The following is an 18,162-nucleotide window of genomic DNA, read 5'->3' on the forward strand; positions in this document are numbered from 1 at the left end:
AATTAACCTGAGCAGTATTATGACTATTAGGTCAATCATAATGACATTTGACAGATTGAAAAGGAGCAATATTTCACCTTTACATCATGGAGCATCAGAGCATTCTGCAATCTACCAACTCCTCTTGACTTCAGCAAAGGACAGTGTTGATTGCCAAAGAATCGGTCCACAATGGTGTGGATATTACTGCATGGAGGGAAACCAGTTTGTTCAGTAAGGACAAAGTTTACTAAGGTTTTATGATCCGTAATAAACTTGTTATCCAGGATATTGCATAATTAGTGAAGCTAATAGACAAGATCAGTTTCAGGAAAATGTGATTGCTGTGAAGGAGCTTATACATCAATTGTGACTAGTGACAATATGATGAAGAAACAGTTCTATTTTGCTGCTGCTGTTAAAATTTTGCAAGCAGGTAAACTTGTCCTGGCAACTTCAATTTATGAATTGATCCTGTCATATGGCATTGAAAAAAGCAGTGGACTTCTTTTGTTCAGCAAGTGTCTTCAATGAAAATATTCTATCAAAAACACAACCTTTCGCCAACTTGAAAGTATCAGACATCTTGACTGCAGCAAGAGCAGCAGTTGCATCCATGATCACTTGCATTCCCATGTCTGGTGCGATCCTGTACCCAAGCACACAACCGATCCTGCCCCTGCAGCCATGTCTGCTGTTGCAGAGAATTTACATCCTGTGGTTTGGCTCGAGCATGGGAGTGAGAAACAGAAGGAGGGTACAAAGGTGAAGGCATTGGCAGACGTGGAGGTCTCCCCCTCTCTACATGACTCCGAAAAGGGAAAAAGGGAGAGAGCGAGTTGCTGTGGAAACAATATTGGCAACTATGGCATTCCAATGCCCACACAAGGAAGTCTTGCTCTTTGTGGATTGTCTGCATAGCTATGAGTGTGCCCAAAGGGAACCCAAAAGTGTTGAAATTTCTTTGACTTCCATGTTTGGCAACAAAATAGAAAAAGATTCAAAATCACTAGGGCTCAAATTATTGGACTGATCATTGCGTGATTTGGCCCAAATTGCAGATCAGCTTCATCAACAAAAAAAACACACACACATCATTTATTGATTGTTACCCAAATGTATAGCAACATGATCAAAGCATTAATTACCCAACAGATATCAAATAATGAGAGCATTAATGTTGAGGCTGAGGGAGTGACTTGACATAAAACTGTATAGGCTGCAGCTATCACGTGGATTTTGTCAATGAAAGGCACTGAGGTTGTTTTGGCAGATATGATGCAGAGCCTGACATACTTCTTTACGAGATGCAATATACACATTCCGACACATTGGCTGATCCTCATTTGATTTCAGGAAATCAGGAAGGCTTATGAGAAGTGGTTCAGGCCAAGTTGTGACTATTTGAACTCTTTTGCCAGTATCTGATCTTGAATAACTGCCTATATTAAATGCTTTTTTAAAATTCATTCACGGGATGTGGGCGTCGCTGGCCAGGCCAGCATTTATTGCCCATCCCTAATTCCCCTTGAGAAGGTGGTGGTGAGCTGCCTTCTTGAACCGCTGCAGTCCATGTGGGGTAGGTACACCCACAGTGCTGTTAGGAAGGGAGTTCCAGGATTTTGACCCAGCGACAGTGAAGGAACGGCGATATAGTTCCAAGTCAGGGTGGTGTGTGACTTGGAGGGGAACTTGCAGGTGGTGGTGTTCCCATGTATTTGTTGCCCTTGTCCTTCTAGTTGGTAGAGGTCGCGGGTTTGGAAGGTGCTGTCGAAGGAGCCTTGGTGCATTGCTGCAGTGCATCTTGTAGATGGTACACTCTGCTGCCACTGTGCGTCGGTGGTGGAGGGAGTGAATGTTTGTAGGTGGGGTGCCAATCAAGCGGGCCGCTTTGTCCTGGATGGTGTCGAGCTTCTTGACTGTTGTTGGAGCTGCACCCATCCAGGCAAGTGGAGAGTATTCCATCACACTCCTGACTTGTGCCTTGTAGATGGTGGACAGGCTTTGGGGAGTCAGGAGGTGAGTTACTCGCCTCAGGATTCCTAGCCTCTGGCCTTCTCTTGGGGCCACGGTATTTATATGGCTACTCCAGTTCAGTTTTCGGTCAATGGTAGCCCCTGGGATATTGATAGTGGGGGATTCAGCGATGGTAATGCCGTTGAATGTCAAGGGGAGATGGTTAGATTCTCTTTTGTTGGAGATGGTCATTGCCTGGCACTTGTGTGGCGCGAATGTTACTTGCCACTTATCAGCCCAAGCCTGGATATTGTCCAGGTCTTGCTGCGTTTCTACACAGTGACAGTGAGGTTAGGTTAGGTCAATAAAGACTGAATAGAAGTTTATGTTTTATTAGCTGACATTTTTCTTGCATTTGACATGCAGCAAAAGGAAAGTTGGTTGTTCTGCACTTTGCTCTGAGTCCATTCTGTATTTCTGGAAGTATACTGTCTACAAGACTGGCAATTGTGAAGTGCCCTGGGCAGTTTTCTCAGCAATGGATGAGAGGGAGATAGCTCGATAATTCTGCACTCCTACTTATTCCCTTATTATTTGTATATGGTAGAAAATAGTTTAAAATCTTGGGGAACTGCACCACTTCTTCAGATTATCTGTGTTAATGAAGCTATATAATTAGAACATCGCAGCCATGTTTGTAGACTTCTGATATTCTATCACTATTGGCCATACTGAACTGAACGCATTAACTAAACTTGTCTGTCTGGGAAGTTTGCTCTCAAATGCTCCTCGTTGATCAAGAAGTGCATGCTTGCGTCAGAATGGCCAGTTTGATCATTTGGCAGACAAAGAGCAAGACTGGGGTCAATAAGCAATTGGGCTGCACAAAAAACTCAGTCTTTCATGCAGTCGTGATCTTGACCTGCATTGGTTGTGCACTCGGATCCCGTTATGCATATCAAAAGTAAGACCACATTACCAAAATAAAAAAAAATACTAATAACTTTGTTGTTCAAATAGATGACCACAGACTTCAGGTGTGTGCTATCAGTGAGCTGAAGCACAGTTATCATTGGCAGATGGATTTTTAAGGACACCGTGAAGCACAATCTGAGACTGCATGGCTCTATCTCAAAGAACTGGGGGTTATTTGTGGTAGTCTGACTGGAATGGCATTTAGCACTATGATACATAGTGAACCAACTTGGAAATGGAACTTCAGCAAGTGAAACAGTTACCCCTCTACCTGCGTGTGATCCTGTACCTGTGCCCGCGTGTGTTCCTGTATCCAATGTGCAATCCCGTTACCCATGCCCACAACCAAGCATGCAGTCGTGCCCACTCTTGTGGAGAATTTGCATCCTGCTGTGAGAAAGAGAAGAAGGGTGTGGAAGTGACATGGAGGTCTGCCTCCCTCCATATGACTTTGGAAAGAAAAGAAGGGGGAGAAACAGTTGCTGTGGAAACAGTATTAGCAACTATGGCATTCTAATGCCCACACAATGCTTTGCGGATTGGTCTACATAGCTATGAGTGTACCTGAAGGAAACAAATAACTCCACCAGTCCATCCATTGAAGGAAACCAGCTATTTTAAGTATTCCTGGTAATCTGTTCAGTCCTTGGGGTTTTTTTTGGGGAGGGAAGATCAACGGGAACAAAGGATTATTGAAATCTCACTGCTCGAATAGTGCTGTACCTAAATATGCCGCTATATTTTCTGCTCTTAACTTGAGTAATAGTGCTTTTGCTTTCCGTATCATGTGTTGTCATGCTAAGCCCCCACCTGCCAAGAATGAGGCACATTACTTTTTTCATGAATATTGATTTTTAACTGTTACTGGAGTGAAGAAAGGACTTGTTAAACAGATAAGCCATGGCTAGACAAGACATTTGCATATTAACAGACAGTGTTTGGAAGGACAAAGCAGCCATTCCCTGATGCATTCAACCCACAATGGACTTTTGATCACTAGACATTGAAAGTGGGGGAGCGTGTGTTCCAGGTTGACTGCTAAGATTGGCCGAATACACAAATGGACATGGTCAAACCAGCTAGTCACATGACTAACCTGCTGGCAACCTGAGTTTTTTGAATTTGTACAAACAGTTTGGGCAGAAAGTCTGAGAGAGGCAGAAAGGCAGAGAGTTCCGAAGAAGGGTCACTGACCCGAAACGTTAACTCTGCTTCCCTTTCCACAGATGCTGCCAGACCTGCTGAGTGGTTCCAGCATTTCTTGTTTTTATTTTAGATTTCCAGCATCTGCAGTATTTTGCTTTTATTATATGGGCAGAAAGTCTGTTGGCTCCTGATCTCTCCTGTCTGCTCCCATCTCCTTCTCTCAAGCCTCTGAATCCACTGAAGACACATGAACCCAAGAGAGAAAAGTCTCCGACAGCGAACAAGGTTTAAGAATACTGGGCCCCAACGAAAAGCAAGATCTACCTACAATCAAGGACTCTACAATGAGCTCGAAGAATCGTAACAACAGCTCTTCATATATTGTCTCAAACCTTTCCACTTTATTTTTCTTCTCTTTCTGTCTCTATTTGCATATGTGTTTCGTGTATGCATGCTAGTGTGGGTGTGTTGTGTATTTGTAGGCATCAACCGAATTAGAGTTTAAGTTTAATAAATTTCAACTTTTCTTCTTTAAACCTAAGAAAGTCTATTTGTGCTGGTTTCTTTGCCTTATAATTGGAAAGCGGTGAACAAGGATTCATCAAGGGGAAGCTAAAAACATAGTGTGTTTAAAATTAAACCCTATTACGTTAAAACCAGGTGAGGGCTGAGAGGGACCCGTAGACACCTTTCTCACCTGGTCGTAACAACGTGTAAGTGTTTAATCTACACTGTCAAAATATTTTTAAACATTATTGTGCAACAAGGTGAAGGCATGTGAAACGTAATCTTAAAGAGCAAATTAATTACACCCTTAATTTGTATGGTTTCTGTTGGAATCCCCCTTATTCGCATAACTAGTGTGTCAGCCTAATTTATTTGCAATTATCTAAATACCTTGTACATAGACAAATCGGATTTGATCTAATTTTTGTTTTTATTTGTTTTTATCTGAGAATTTTGGACCCTAGTAATAGTTGACACGGAAATGGAGCAAAGAAATTGGAAAACAAATCTTTAAATTTTGACGGAGAAATTTGGCATTTTTCCTATCTTCTTTCTCCTTAATCAAGGCTGGCACTACAGTGCAGTACTGAGGGAGTGCTGCAATGTTAGAGGCGCTGTCTTTCGGATGAGGCATTAAACCAAGGCCCCATCTGCCCCCTCAGGCGGATGTAAAAGATCTCATGGCACAATTCCAAAGAAGAGCCCAGGGGGGTTATCCCCGGTATCCCAGCCAATACTTATTCTTCAGTCAACATCACAAAGACAGATCATCTGGTCATTATCACATTGCTGTTCGTCAGAGTTTACTGTTTGCAAATTGGCTGCTGCATTTCTGACAACAGTGACTACAGTTCATAAAAGTACTTAATTGGCTGTAAAGCGCTTTGGAACATTTGGTGGTTATGAAAGGCACAAGATAAATGCAAATCTTTCTTTTCTTAATGTTCCTTCACTGCAGTGGAATCCTGCTATCAGCAATAGGTGGGGACAGGCACAAAGGTTACAGTGTATCTGCACTACTAATTACATGAGGCATGATACTTACATAATTCATGAGAATATCAGGAATTTGCTTGAGTATGGATTTTGTCCAAGTATTTTCAAAATGTGAGAGATTTTGCAATACGGTGCCTAACTGACTACGGAAACGTACTATCAAATCACTGTGCAGAAAGAATGGTGCTCGACTGCACCTCCCCATAGATAGACAGGTTCAGGTGTACAAACTTGGTGCATGCTCTCAGTGTGCAAGTATGCATGCAATCTTGTGTGTTAATTATTACCTTAAATTTTGAAATGAGCTCTGTACGTAGTTTGTGTCATTTGTGTAGAAAAAAGAAGGTCCCTCCAGCAAGTAAGGGGTCAATTGTTTAGTTGTATGTTTTAAAACCGAAACTTTAATATACTGGTCTCCATTCATTGACCAATTTCTCCTTTTAATATTTGACTGTCAGTAGTGGATGCAGGTCAGATCGGGACTTCGCCCATTTGTAAGAGTGCACACTTACCGTTGATGGCTGACTGGGTCGAATTACATCCATTTTGTTGGGAACTTTCATTACACTCTGAGACTCGTACTCGCACATTGGTATCGAACCACACAGTTTGTGTCTTGCTTCTGGTGCTTTGCCTATCTATTGGGAGGTGCAGCCTAGCAGAGAATTAATGGTGTTCCACACAGAAGTGAAGTCAAATTGAGTCATCCAGTATGACGCTAGTAAGTCATCTGCATTACCTTTTGAGGAGGAAATAGCAATTGGAAAACCTACAGCGGAGTCTCCTGGAAAGTGCATCTTTGGGTATGTTAGGTTAACATGACATTGGGCTGGTCCATGGCTAAATAACCTGCTGAAACATGCTGTCTAAGCTCACGCATGAAGAATGATACTTTGGGCAACACACTTGAGATCAGTGTGGAGAAGTGTGAGGGTCATTCACTTTGGACTCAAGAAAGATAGATCAGAGTACTTTCTAAATAGTGAGGAACCATGAACTGTGAAGGAACAGAAAGATTTGTGGTCAGTCCAAGATCAGAAATCACTAAAAGCTAATGGGCAGGCACAAAACAAATTAAAAAGGCTGATGGAATGTTGGTCTTTATGTGTAGAGTTGTGTTATATTACAGTTACATAAAACTCTGGTTAGACCCCATTTAAATTACTCTGTTCAGTTCTGGCACTGCACCCCAGGAGGGATATATTGGAGAGGGTACAGCGCAGATTCACCAGAACAATACTGGGACTAAAAAGATGAAATTATGAGAAAAGGTTGCATAGACTAGGCTTGTATTGCCTTGAAGATTAAGGGGTGACATAATTGAAGTGTTTAAGAGGATTAAATAATTAGATGGGGCAGATAGCAAGAAACTATTTTATCAGCTGGAGGAGTCCAGAACAAGGGAATAACCTTAAAAATTGAAACTAGGCTGTTAGGGGTGATGGCAGAAAACCCTTCTTCACACAAAAGGTACTGGAAATCTGGAAAACTCTTCACCCAAAATGTTGAGGCTATGTCAATTGAAAATTTCAAAACTGAGATGGATAGTTTTTTGCTAGACAAGGGTATTAAGGGATAAGGAACCAAGATGGGCAAATAGAGTTAAAATACAGATCCCACGTATTCTAATTGAATGGCGAATCAGGCTTGAGAGGCTGAATGGCCTGCTGCTGTTCCAAAGTTCCTCACCATGTTCCTACTGGAAAGCTACTGTTGTATCTTTGCCATGCTTCGGCATCATCAGGAGAGGACATAAAAAGATTGGAGAAAATGCAAAAACAATACAGCTATTTCCCTTTGTTATCATGATAGCTGTTACTGAAATAGGGAGTTGTGTAGGAGTCTTCACCGTGGGCTAAAGTTACCTTCAAAATGTTTTAATGGAGGTGTTACAATGTTGATATTAAATGTATTTAAAAGACGGTGACTGGAATAATAAAAGGGGGCTTAGAAAAAACTTTGTAGGAAATCTGAAATAAATCAGTAACATTTTGGACACTGACCGAACAGTTGTGTATTTCTGGTATTGTTTTGTTTTTAAACACTTAAAATTCCAAAATCAAATCCTGTTTTTCTTCATGTCTGTGAACAGTTCAGGAAGTTTTAGATGTGCAGAAACACATAGCCTTGATCATGAATTATGAATAATCATCAATTGCACGTTTCCAGAAAGGTGGAAAGGTATTTGACATGGTCATTAGACATGTCCAGAAACCATTCGCCATGTGTTCAAAAGTCTTTAAAGTAAGGGACCATGAAATTTCACACATGTAGTGTTTTGTCTGTCCAATACATATTGGATTTGTTAATCTATTTCCACCTCAGTAACATTGCCCGATCTGTCCCTGTCTCAGCTCATCTGTTACTGAAATCCTCATTCATTTGTTAGTTTGAAACTTGACTATTACAATGCACTCCTGGCCAGTCTCGCAAATTCTACCTTCCATAAACTCAAGGCCATCCAAAACTCTGCTGCCCATGTCTTTACTCGCACCAAGTCCCCATTCACCCATCATCCCTGTATTCGCTGACCTACACTGGTGCCCAGGTAAGCAACACCTTGATTTCAAAATTCTCAGCCTTGTTTTCAAATGTCTGCATGGATTCGCCCCTTCCTACCTCTGTAATCTCTCCATCACAGAATCATGGAATTTTTACAGCACAGAAGGAGGCCATTTGGCCCATCGTGTCCATACCAGCTCTCTGAAAGAGCAATTCACTTAGTGCCATTCCCCCACCTTCTCCCCATAACCCTGCACATTCTTCCTTTTCATATAACTTTCTAATTCCCTTTTGAATGCTTCAATTGAACCTGCCTCCACCACACACTCAGGCAGCGCATTCCAGACCTTAACCACTCGCTGTGTGAAAAAGTTTTTCCTCGTGTTGCTTTTGCTTTTCTTACTCATTAGTTTAAATCTGTGCCCTCACATTCTCGATCCTTTCACAAATGGGAAGAGTTTTTCCCTATCTACTCTGTCCAGACCCCTCATGATTTTGAATACCACTATCAAATCACCTCTCAGCCTTCTCTTCAAGGAAAACAGTTTTAACTTCTACCATCTGTCTTTATAAATTAAGTTCCTCAGCCCTGGAACCATTCATATGAATTTTTTCTGTACTCTCTCCAATACCCACACATCTTTCCTAAAATGTGGCACCTAGAACTGGATGCAATACTCCAGCTGAGGCTGAACTAGTGTCTTATACAAGTTCAACATAACTTCCTTGCTCTTGTACTCTATGCCCCTATTAATAAAGCCCAGGATACTGTATGCTTTATTAACTCCTCTCTCAACCTGTCCTGCCACCTTCCATGACTTATGTACATATACACTGAGGTCCCTCTGCTCCTGCACCCTGTTTAGAATTTACCCTTTATTTTATATTGTCTTTCCATGTTCCTCCTACCAAAATGAATCACTTCATATTTCTCTATATTGAACTTCATCTGCCACCTATTTGCCCATTCCACCAACTTGTCTATGTCCTTTTGCAGTTCTATACTATCCTCCTCACAGTTCACAATGCTTTCAAGTTTCGTATCATCCGCAAACTTTGAAATTGTGCCTTGTACACCAAGGCCTAGATCACTAATATATATCTGGGAAAAAACAAGGGTCCCAACACTGACCCCTGGGGAGCTCCACTACAAACCTTCCTCCAGCCTGAAAAACATCCATTAACCACTACTCTCTGTTTCCTGTCACTCAGCCAATTTCATATCCATGTTGCTAATGTTCCTTTTATTACATGTGCTATAACTTTGCACACGAGTCTATTGTGTGGCACTGTATCAAACGCCTTTTGAAAGTCCATGTACACCACATCAACCGCATTGCCCTCATCAACCCTCTCTGTTACCTCAAAAAACTCCAGCAAATTGGTTAAACATGATTTTCCTTTAAGAAATCCATGCTGGCTTTCATTAATTAACCTGCATTTGTCCACGTGACTATTAATTTTGTCCTGAATTATTCTTTCCAGACGTTTTCCCTGAAACCACTGAAGTTAAACTGGCTGGCCTGTAGTTGCTGGGCTTATCTTTACATCCTTTTTTGAACAAGGGTGTAATGTTTGCAATTCTCCAGTCCACTGGCACCACCCCTAGTCTAAGAAAGTCTAGTCTGAAAAATTATGGCCAGTGCCTCTGCAATTTCCACCCTAACTTCCCTCAGTATTCTTGGATGCATCTCGTCTGGCCCTGGTGTTTTATCCACTTTAAGTACAGACAGCCTATCCAATATGTCCTCCTTAGCAATTTTAAACCCTTCTGGTGTCTGAATTGCCTCTTCTTTCACCATTGCCTGGATTGCATCTTCTTCCTTGGTAAAGACAGATGCAAAGTATTCATCAAATACCTCAGCTATGCCCTGTGTCTCCATGCGTAAATCCCCTTTATGGTCCCTAATTGGCGCAACTCCTTTTACCACCCTTTTACTATTTATATGTCTATAGAAAACTTAGGAATTCCCTTTAATGTTAGCTGCCAGTCTCTTTTCATGCTCTCTCTTTGCTTCTCATGCTATTTCACTTCCCCACTGGACCTTCTATATTCAGCTTGGTTCTCAATAGTATTTTGTACCCGGCATCTGTCATAAGCATATTTTTTCCTTCTTTATCTTAATCTCTACCTCTTTTGTCATCCAAGGAGCTCTGGATTTGTTTACCTTTCCCCTTCGAGGGAGCATGTTTTAATCTTGCGCGAACTATCTCTTCTTTGAAGGTAGCCCATTGTTCAGTTACCTTTTTTTCCTGCCAATCTTTGACTCCAATTTATTTGCCCCAGTTCTGTTCTTACACCCCATTGACGTTGGCTTTCCCCAGTTAATTATTCTTACTCTGGATTGTTCTTTGTCCCTTTCCATAGTCAGCCTAAACCTTATTATACAACAATCACTGTCCCCTGAATAATCTCCTACTGATACTTGATCCACTTGACCTACTTCATTCCCAAGTACCAGGTCTAGCAGTGCCTCCTTTCTCGCTGGACTAGACCCACAATCCTGTGAGATAACTGTGCTCTTTTAATTGTGGTCTCTGGGTGTTCCAGTTTTAATTGCTGTACCATTAATGGCTGTGCCTTCAGCTGCCTATGCCCTCAGCCTTTGAATTCCCTCCCTGAACATCTCCATCTCTCTACGTCTCTTTCCTCCTTTAGGATGCTCGTTAAAGCTTACCTCTTCAACTAAGCATTTGCCCATCTGCCCGAATAACGCCTGATGTCGTTTGGTGTCAAATTTTGCTTTATAACTCTCCTGTGAAGCACCTTGGACATTTTATTATGTTAAAGGTGCTATATAAATATAATAGGTTCTTATTGGAAGCTCTCTGTTGGGAAACACTCCATTTATTGAATTCCATTTTCCTCAGCCGTTGAAACCATGCAGCTTACCAGCACAGAGAATTATTAAACTTCCCACTCCTTATCCAGGTTAGACCATCCTATCAATTCGGGCATTGCCTTGCAGCATTATTTGGCATTGAATGAAAGAATCCCAGCTCTCTCAATAACCCAGTCTGGTTTATCAGTAATCATCGGTGCTCTGGAGTGCTGTGGCTGGTTTAAGAGTTCACCTTGAACAAGGAATGCCAACTCTAGTTAGATGTATTCCTGGAGGTTTGTTCAGCTAACACTCGATCACCTGGCACTAACCTGCAGATTTACCTAAAACAGGGTTGGTGCTCCGAGAAGGTATCATTACACCCTGGCATGAACAGCTAGGTTATCTCAAAATTTCCCAAGTGCCACATGAATGGTTCTCTAATCTCTCTCCCCTGACCCCCCCCCCCCCAACCCCAGCCCTGAGAGTTGGGCAATCTAATCTCTTCTCCCTGCCCCCACCTCCCAGAAAGAAAAAAGACTTGTATTTTATCGTGCTTTTCATGACCACCTGATGTCTCAAAATGCTTTACAGCCAATGAAGTACTTTTTGAATCGCAGTCATGGTTATAATGCAGGATAGTCCCGCAAGTTGGGCTGTGTAATCCCCTCCCCCTAGCCCTGAAAGCTGGGCTCTATAATCTCTCACCCCCTTCCCCTAGCCTCAAGAGTTGGGCTCTCCGATTTCCCACTTCATGTCCCCCTCCATTTGAAAAAAAAGAAGACATGGGGAAAAATGTATTTTTGAATGCCCAACAAAGTCCCAGTACTTGTTTTCAAACACTTCATTTCCAAACTGGCCTGATAATTCCCTTACAGGCTACAGATTCAGGAAAAGATGGAGCAGAAGTGAAAGGAGAAGCAAATTGAAAAGCCAAAATACTAACATCTTTTAGGTGGGAACTTTACTTGCCTATGGTGCTCAGACACTCCCGCGCAGCTAATCTTCTGTCGTAAACCTGCCCCTCAGTGTGCTGCAGATATTCATCCCAATAACCAGCCAGGCCACCCCCCCCACCTCCCCACCCCTGCCCTTGTACACACCTATGTAAACCGGCGATGCTGAAGTCCTTCAAACGGAGCCACAGTGCTTGCACCATGAACCACCTGTATGATAATTTCATGGCTCCATCTCTTCCTCATCTATCACCACATGAATGATTGCCTGTTCTGCTTGGCTACATTAAATTCTGCTGGATATAGAATCATTTATTGGTTACAGCACAGAACAAGGCCATTTGGTCCACCATGTCCGTGCAGCTGTCTGCGAGAGCAACTTGGCTAGTCTCACTCCCCTGTTGTTTCCTCGTAGCCTTGCAATTCTTTTCTCTTCAGATAATTATCCAGTTCCCTTTTGCAAACCACGATTGATTCTGCCTCCACCACACTGAGGCAATGCATTCCAAATTCTAATCACTCACTGCGTAAAAAGATTTTTCCTCGTCACTTTTTTTTGCCAATCGCTTTAAATCGGTGTCCTCTGGTTCTCGACCCTTGCACCATCTGCCACCCTCGCACAACTTACTGCTCCATTTGTGCGTACTGAATCAAAACTGCCGAGGACTGGCCTCCACACCCACACATTAAAGCTCTGCCTCCTCTCATTGGTGCACAGCTACTTCCTATCAACTTTACTTCCCTGTCTCCTCCCAGGTTACGCTCAGCAGTGCCTGGTGGCTCAATTCCAGGAAATTCCTGGACAGTCTGGGAGGGTTGGCAACTGTACATGGAACAGTGACTCAGTTCCAAACCACTATCGTTTAGTTGTGAAATCTTGGAACCTCCTTGACTCTAAAGGGACAGTGCTTACCTAAATTCAGCACCCGCTCCCCGCCTTCCTACCCACCCCCCCCCACCCCCGTCCAATCCACTCACCCATTTGGAATGGAAACAATGACGAGTGGAGGTTTGAGCCCTTGCTAAGTGGGCAGCAGATACAAGGAGGCCCTATACAAACTGCATACTGAGCAGTATAAGTAACAAAATCTACTGCTGATTATACAGACTATAACATAGACACACACCATACCCTATTGAACAGTGCTTCCACTTGGAGTTGTGGACAGCAGCTGCTTGTCTTTTTGGACTTGATGTCAGCATATGGTATATAGATGAGTGGCCTTACAGCCAACCTGCAGCTAAACCTTTTCGGGGCCATTTTCCCAACTGTTTCATGACTTCGGTATGATGTGAGAATCTTGCAATGCTCCAGTTACCTCAATTTAAATATCCCAATCCATTACTGCATACCATGATATCCACTACAACTATTTTGTCCAAATCTTCATGTGAAGGACTTGGCCAAGAGACACTGAGAGGATGGGTGAGATTTTATCTCATTCAGAACCTATCAACTTACACAGAGTTGAAATCAGCCCGATGATTCTGCTTCCAGGATGTTGAGGAACGTGTTGCCATAGGACTGCAACTGTCTGCCCTTTTTCCCCAAATTCATCTCTCCACTTGGTCCTGAAATTCTCTCATGAGCAGTAGGGGGCCCCTTTCATTTCATGCCTAGCAGTTCTCAACCACAAAGAAGGGCTGTTGAAATACACAACTTGTATGCCATAGGCTTAACCTATATTTGGATGTTGCTGTCATTTAGAAAAGACTACAGTATCCTTCACCCATTTTTCAGCGCAGTTCTGAAAAACACACCCCTCCCCCACTTACTAATATGAATCAACAATTAAGTAGGCACCTCTTGTATCTCTAAGTACATGCTCCGTACAAAGCAGTACTGCATTTGAGGTGGAGACATTCACCACAAATCACACTGCTTAGCCCAATAAGCAAAATAACCAATGGAGTACATTAGGTACTCCAGTGAGCACACCAACGATACAGTAACGCCTGAAACATTGAGCACCAAAATTCTTTGCGAACTGGCTGAAAAAGACAATCTGCGCCTGTCTCTTACAGTGCCATCCAATATAGGAACATAGGAATTGCAAGATGAAAATAGACAATGGTCCATCTAGTTCACCTATTATCCTAGTGTTCAAATGGAACAATGATGGAGTTGTTGATTAATCATAGAAATCAATTGTTATCAATTATTTTGCAACATAATAAGCATGAGGTGAGAAAAATCCTAGTGGTGGAAGGCTTTCGGAACCATTGGCCCAAAGTCACCTGTTTCTCCAAACGTTATGTTTACCATGTGTCAAACATATATAGAACAACATCAAGTATGATGTACACCAATAGACAACCTTATCTTGCACATCTTTGCAAGGGGGAAGTTAAATAAATGCATGAGGAGATGCTAATAGGGTGAGGTGAAGTAAGGTAGGAGGAGGCTCATGCAGAGCATAGACATCAGCACAGACCAGTTTGGCTGAATGGCCTATTTTTGTGCTGTAAATTCTCTATAATTTTTTTGAAAGAAAGGGGTCCGATGGGAATCTCTTACAACCTTGGAGGGTTCTTGGAGCTGGAGTGCATATCGCAGATAAAATCCAAAATTTGGTCTCATATTCTGACAACTTCCTCATTTAGGGCTGGATGAGTCACTAGGATGAAAACAGGAAATCTGTCTCGTGTACCTCCTAGATGTTGAATAACTTGTTTGTGTATTAATGAGCAAAACTGGATAGACTAATGGCATCACAGTTTGAGCAGGATGATTGTGATAAGGAAATAATGAACAGCCCTTGGTTTTAATGTGGTGCAGAAGAATTATAAACAGGTTTTCATGTTGTGGTTATTTCTGATTGTGGAAGTAAAACTCATAGTGGTGGAAGATCCACCTTCAGCATCAACCATGACAGTGTTAATAACTAGCATCTATTGGGCAGCAGTTTGTTCAGTTTCTACTGCATTGACTTCACAAAGGACGCATCTCGAACGAGCAACACCTGTCTTAGCAATGCTGTGTTCTTCAAATGGCCAGTAAAACTCTAGCTCACCCACAGTCAGCCTTTTTTAAAGCACTCCCTTTCTCTTGGTGACTCTTAAAGAATGTTCAATAAGGTAGAGTAGCACAGCACTTACTCTCTTTAGGTAAAATCCTCAGAATTTCCAGAACAAACATCTACAGTGTTGACGATGTCTTGACAAACTGTCCCAGAATGTTTCCCCATTTGTTTTGAAATTCCTTTTCAAATCTCCAGCAGGAAGTGAACGATAAAAAGGTGATGTACCTTTTAAGTAACGCTCAAAATCCTCAACAGCATCTTGTTTACTCCATTTCAGCTGGTTGTTGTTAAGAGAGGACGTTGGGCATGCGCATTCCACCAAAATTCCATGCAGCCTCTTTAATGAGTGCCAGCAGGCAATTTAAGTGGCAACCAGCCTTAACGATCCTCTGGGTGGCTATTAAGAGTGCGTGCTCATTATGGCCTTTATCAGGATAGCGTCTTGCACCAATCTGCAGTTGCTGCTTCAGACTCCAAATTGGCCACCTCAGAGGCTCTTTAGTGCCTAAAGGAGCTGGGGAAAATTGCCCCCAATGTGCCTTAAATAAATGCATCCCAGTGATTTTATTTTTATGTATGTGGGTGCCTGCATAAAACATAATAAGTTATACATCCTACACTTTTTATTTGAAATAGTTTAACAAAGGATTGTAGTTGACCCTTTATTCTCTTTACTAGGCGTCACCACAGCGATGTTTGCGAAATCACACAGACGAAGCTCCGGGGTTCAATTCGAGACTTGAGGTCTCCTAAGAGGTCATCAAAGTCAACTATTGAAGAAGACTTGAAGAAGCTAATTAACCTTGATAGTCCTCCTCCAGACATTGGAAAAGATGGGAAGGTATGCAAATTCTAAGCTTTCATATTATGTTTATAAGGATGATGGGCCTGGCTTAACTTCCCACCCATGGTCATTACCACACTCCTTTGTTATTAATCATCCTTTTTTTTGTTCAAAATATTCTGGCTTGCTGCAAACTTCAAGTTTATCTTGCATTAATTTAGAACAGTAGTCAACTACATTATACAGCACGTAAACACATTGCATCATTTGTAAAGCTTTGAATTCTATTAGAATGCTGTTAAGCTGAGAATACAGGTTTCCTGTGAAAGAGGAGGGAGGCAGAAATAAATAGTTAGTGCTGGGTCCGGCTACTTGACTGGCGATGTACTAACGCAGAAGTTTTGTTTTTGAAGCCAGGTTTTACAATGTCACTTACTATTCTGTGTGTAACTTCACCTGATGAACTTGTGGTTTGCTGCAAAGGCTTCCTGTGTAGCAGTTTCCAGTTTCTCGCACGAACAAAGCATCTGGTGAACTTTTCCAACCTTTTCTTGGAGTTTGTAAAATAGGTTTTCGACAATGGAATGCCAAACCTCACGTCTCGCTGCTGACCTTAGCCTCTCCATGAAACGCTGTGTGGGGTGATGTCTGCCTTTACAGAATATCCCTGTCTAGTTTGTTGTATTCATTTCTCAAGTGGCAGGAAACATTTACAAGCATCTATGCCAAAAGTATAAAGTACAGTGCACACACAGTCAGTATTCCATTCAGGCATCCCTGACTGATGGAACCAATTCATTGCAGCAGGAATCTTTTATTCAAAAGAAAATTAGTGAATATTTTCCTGGTAAAAGATATTTGGATATCTGTTGTTTTATTCTCCCCACTTCTCTCATCCAGTACCAGCATGAAGCACTCTCAGATTCAGTAAAGCACAGTTGATTGCAGAATAATGTTCCCTTTTCTCTGCTTTAACAATGTGCCTCATCTCCAACTCAGAAGAGCACAAGTTTGTGTATTTCCATTCCACATACTAGCTGCCCCTAGCTAGCCTACCTGAGCAAGACTGACCATTACTGCTCAATTAAGGGTTGATTTTGTACTGTGGGTGTGTTCTTACTAAGGTCCCAGTTGAGACAGTCTGCAGTCCATTAGCTCAAAATTTGTAGCCAACAGATTTTGATGTCCTCAGTCTGGGCTGATTTTGAACTCTGGTCCCACATGTCAAAAAGTTGTGTGTTTAGCCCAGTGAGCCACACAGGCACCAAGATGTTTTCTTTAAAAAAAAACATAATGCTGTGTAAAGATTTAAAGAGGATAAATGGTTTCCACAATATGATTCTTCTTCTTCTTTGGCCTCCTTGTGTTGGGAGACAATGGGTAAGTGCCTGGAGGTGGTCAGTGGTTTGTGGAGCAGTACCTGGAGTGACTATAAAGGCTAATTCTAGAGTGACAGATTCTGCCACAGGTGCTGCAGAAAACATTGGTTGTCGGCGCTGTTACACAGTTGGCTCTCCCCTTGCGCTTCTGTCTTTTTTCCTGCCAACTGCTAAGTCTCTTCGACTCGTCACACTTTAGCCCCGCCTTTATGGCTGCCCTCCAGCTCTGGCGATCGCTGGCAACTGATTCCCACGACTTGTGATCAATGTCACAGGACTTCATGTCGCGTTTGCAGACGTCTTTAAAGCGGAGACATGGACGGCCGGTAGGTCTGATACCAGTGGCGAGCTCGCTGTACAATGTGTCCTTGGGGATCCTGCCATCTTCCATGCGGCTCGCAAGGCCAAGCCAAAAAAAAACTTAATGCTGTGTAAAGATTTAAAGAGGATAAATGGTTTCCACAATATGATTAGCCCCTGTGTTAAAGACATATCCTTCCCTATGTATGCAAATATATGGTCATGCAGGCCCCCACCTGGCAAGAATGAGGCACATTAATTTCGCCACATGGACATTAAATTTCAAATTGTTGCTGGGAAGACGAGAAGGCCTATTGCAAGAGGTTGCCAAGCCCTGTCTGAAAGGATATTTATGCATATTCGCAGGCAGTGTTGGAGTAAAGGAGCTATCCCCTGCTCCCAATACATAGAACAGACCTGTTCACATGACCACCCTGCTGGCCAACCTGGGGAGTTTTAAATTGTAGAGACAGTGTTTGAACTGGCAGAAAGCTCTCCTCCTGGGTTGAAAAGACCTCTTCTCTTCCTATCTGCTTCCATCTCTTTCTCACGGAACTGAAACCCACTGAAGACACATGAACCCTAAGAGAGAAAAGTCCGCTACAGTGAACAAGGTTTCAGAAGAATACTGGGCCCCAACGAAAAGCAAGATCGACCTATAAAAGGACTCAACAGGGAGCTTGAAGAACCTTAACAAACTCTTCAGATATTGCCTCAAACCTTTCCACTTTATTTTTCTTCTGCTCTCTCCTGTCTCTATTTGCATGTGTGTATCGCGTGTGCATGTGAGTGTGGGGCGCGGTGTGTATCCATAGGCGCCAACTGAATTAGAGTTTT

The 18,162-nt window shown here is 42.4% G+C and overlaps 1 protein-coding gene across 17 annotated transcripts in view; it reads left to right on the forward strand.

Moving 5' to 3' along the window:
• sipa1l1 (signal-induced proliferation-associated 1 like 1) overlaps positions 1–18,162 on the forward strand; it is a 371,020-nt gene that overhangs the window by 329,322 nt on the left and 23,536 nt on the right. For all 17 annotated transcript variants that reach the window (XM_068039580.1, XM_068039575.1, XM_068039579.1 and 14 more), the window contains one exon: positions 15,541–15,703. In XM_068039580.1, coding sequence (XP_067895681.1) covers positions 15,541–15,703 — 163 coding nt within the window. The remainder of the gene's footprint in view (positions 1–15,540; positions 15,704–18,162) is intronic.

The sequence above is a fragment of the Heterodontus francisci genome, chromosome 9 (assembly GCF_036365525.1).
Source record: "Heterodontus francisci isolate sHetFra1 chromosome 9, sHetFra1.hap1, whole genome shotgun sequence".
Classification (NCBI taxonomy): Eukaryota; Metazoa; Chordata; class Chondrichthyes; order Heterodontiformes; family Heterodontidae; genus Heterodontus; species Heterodontus francisci.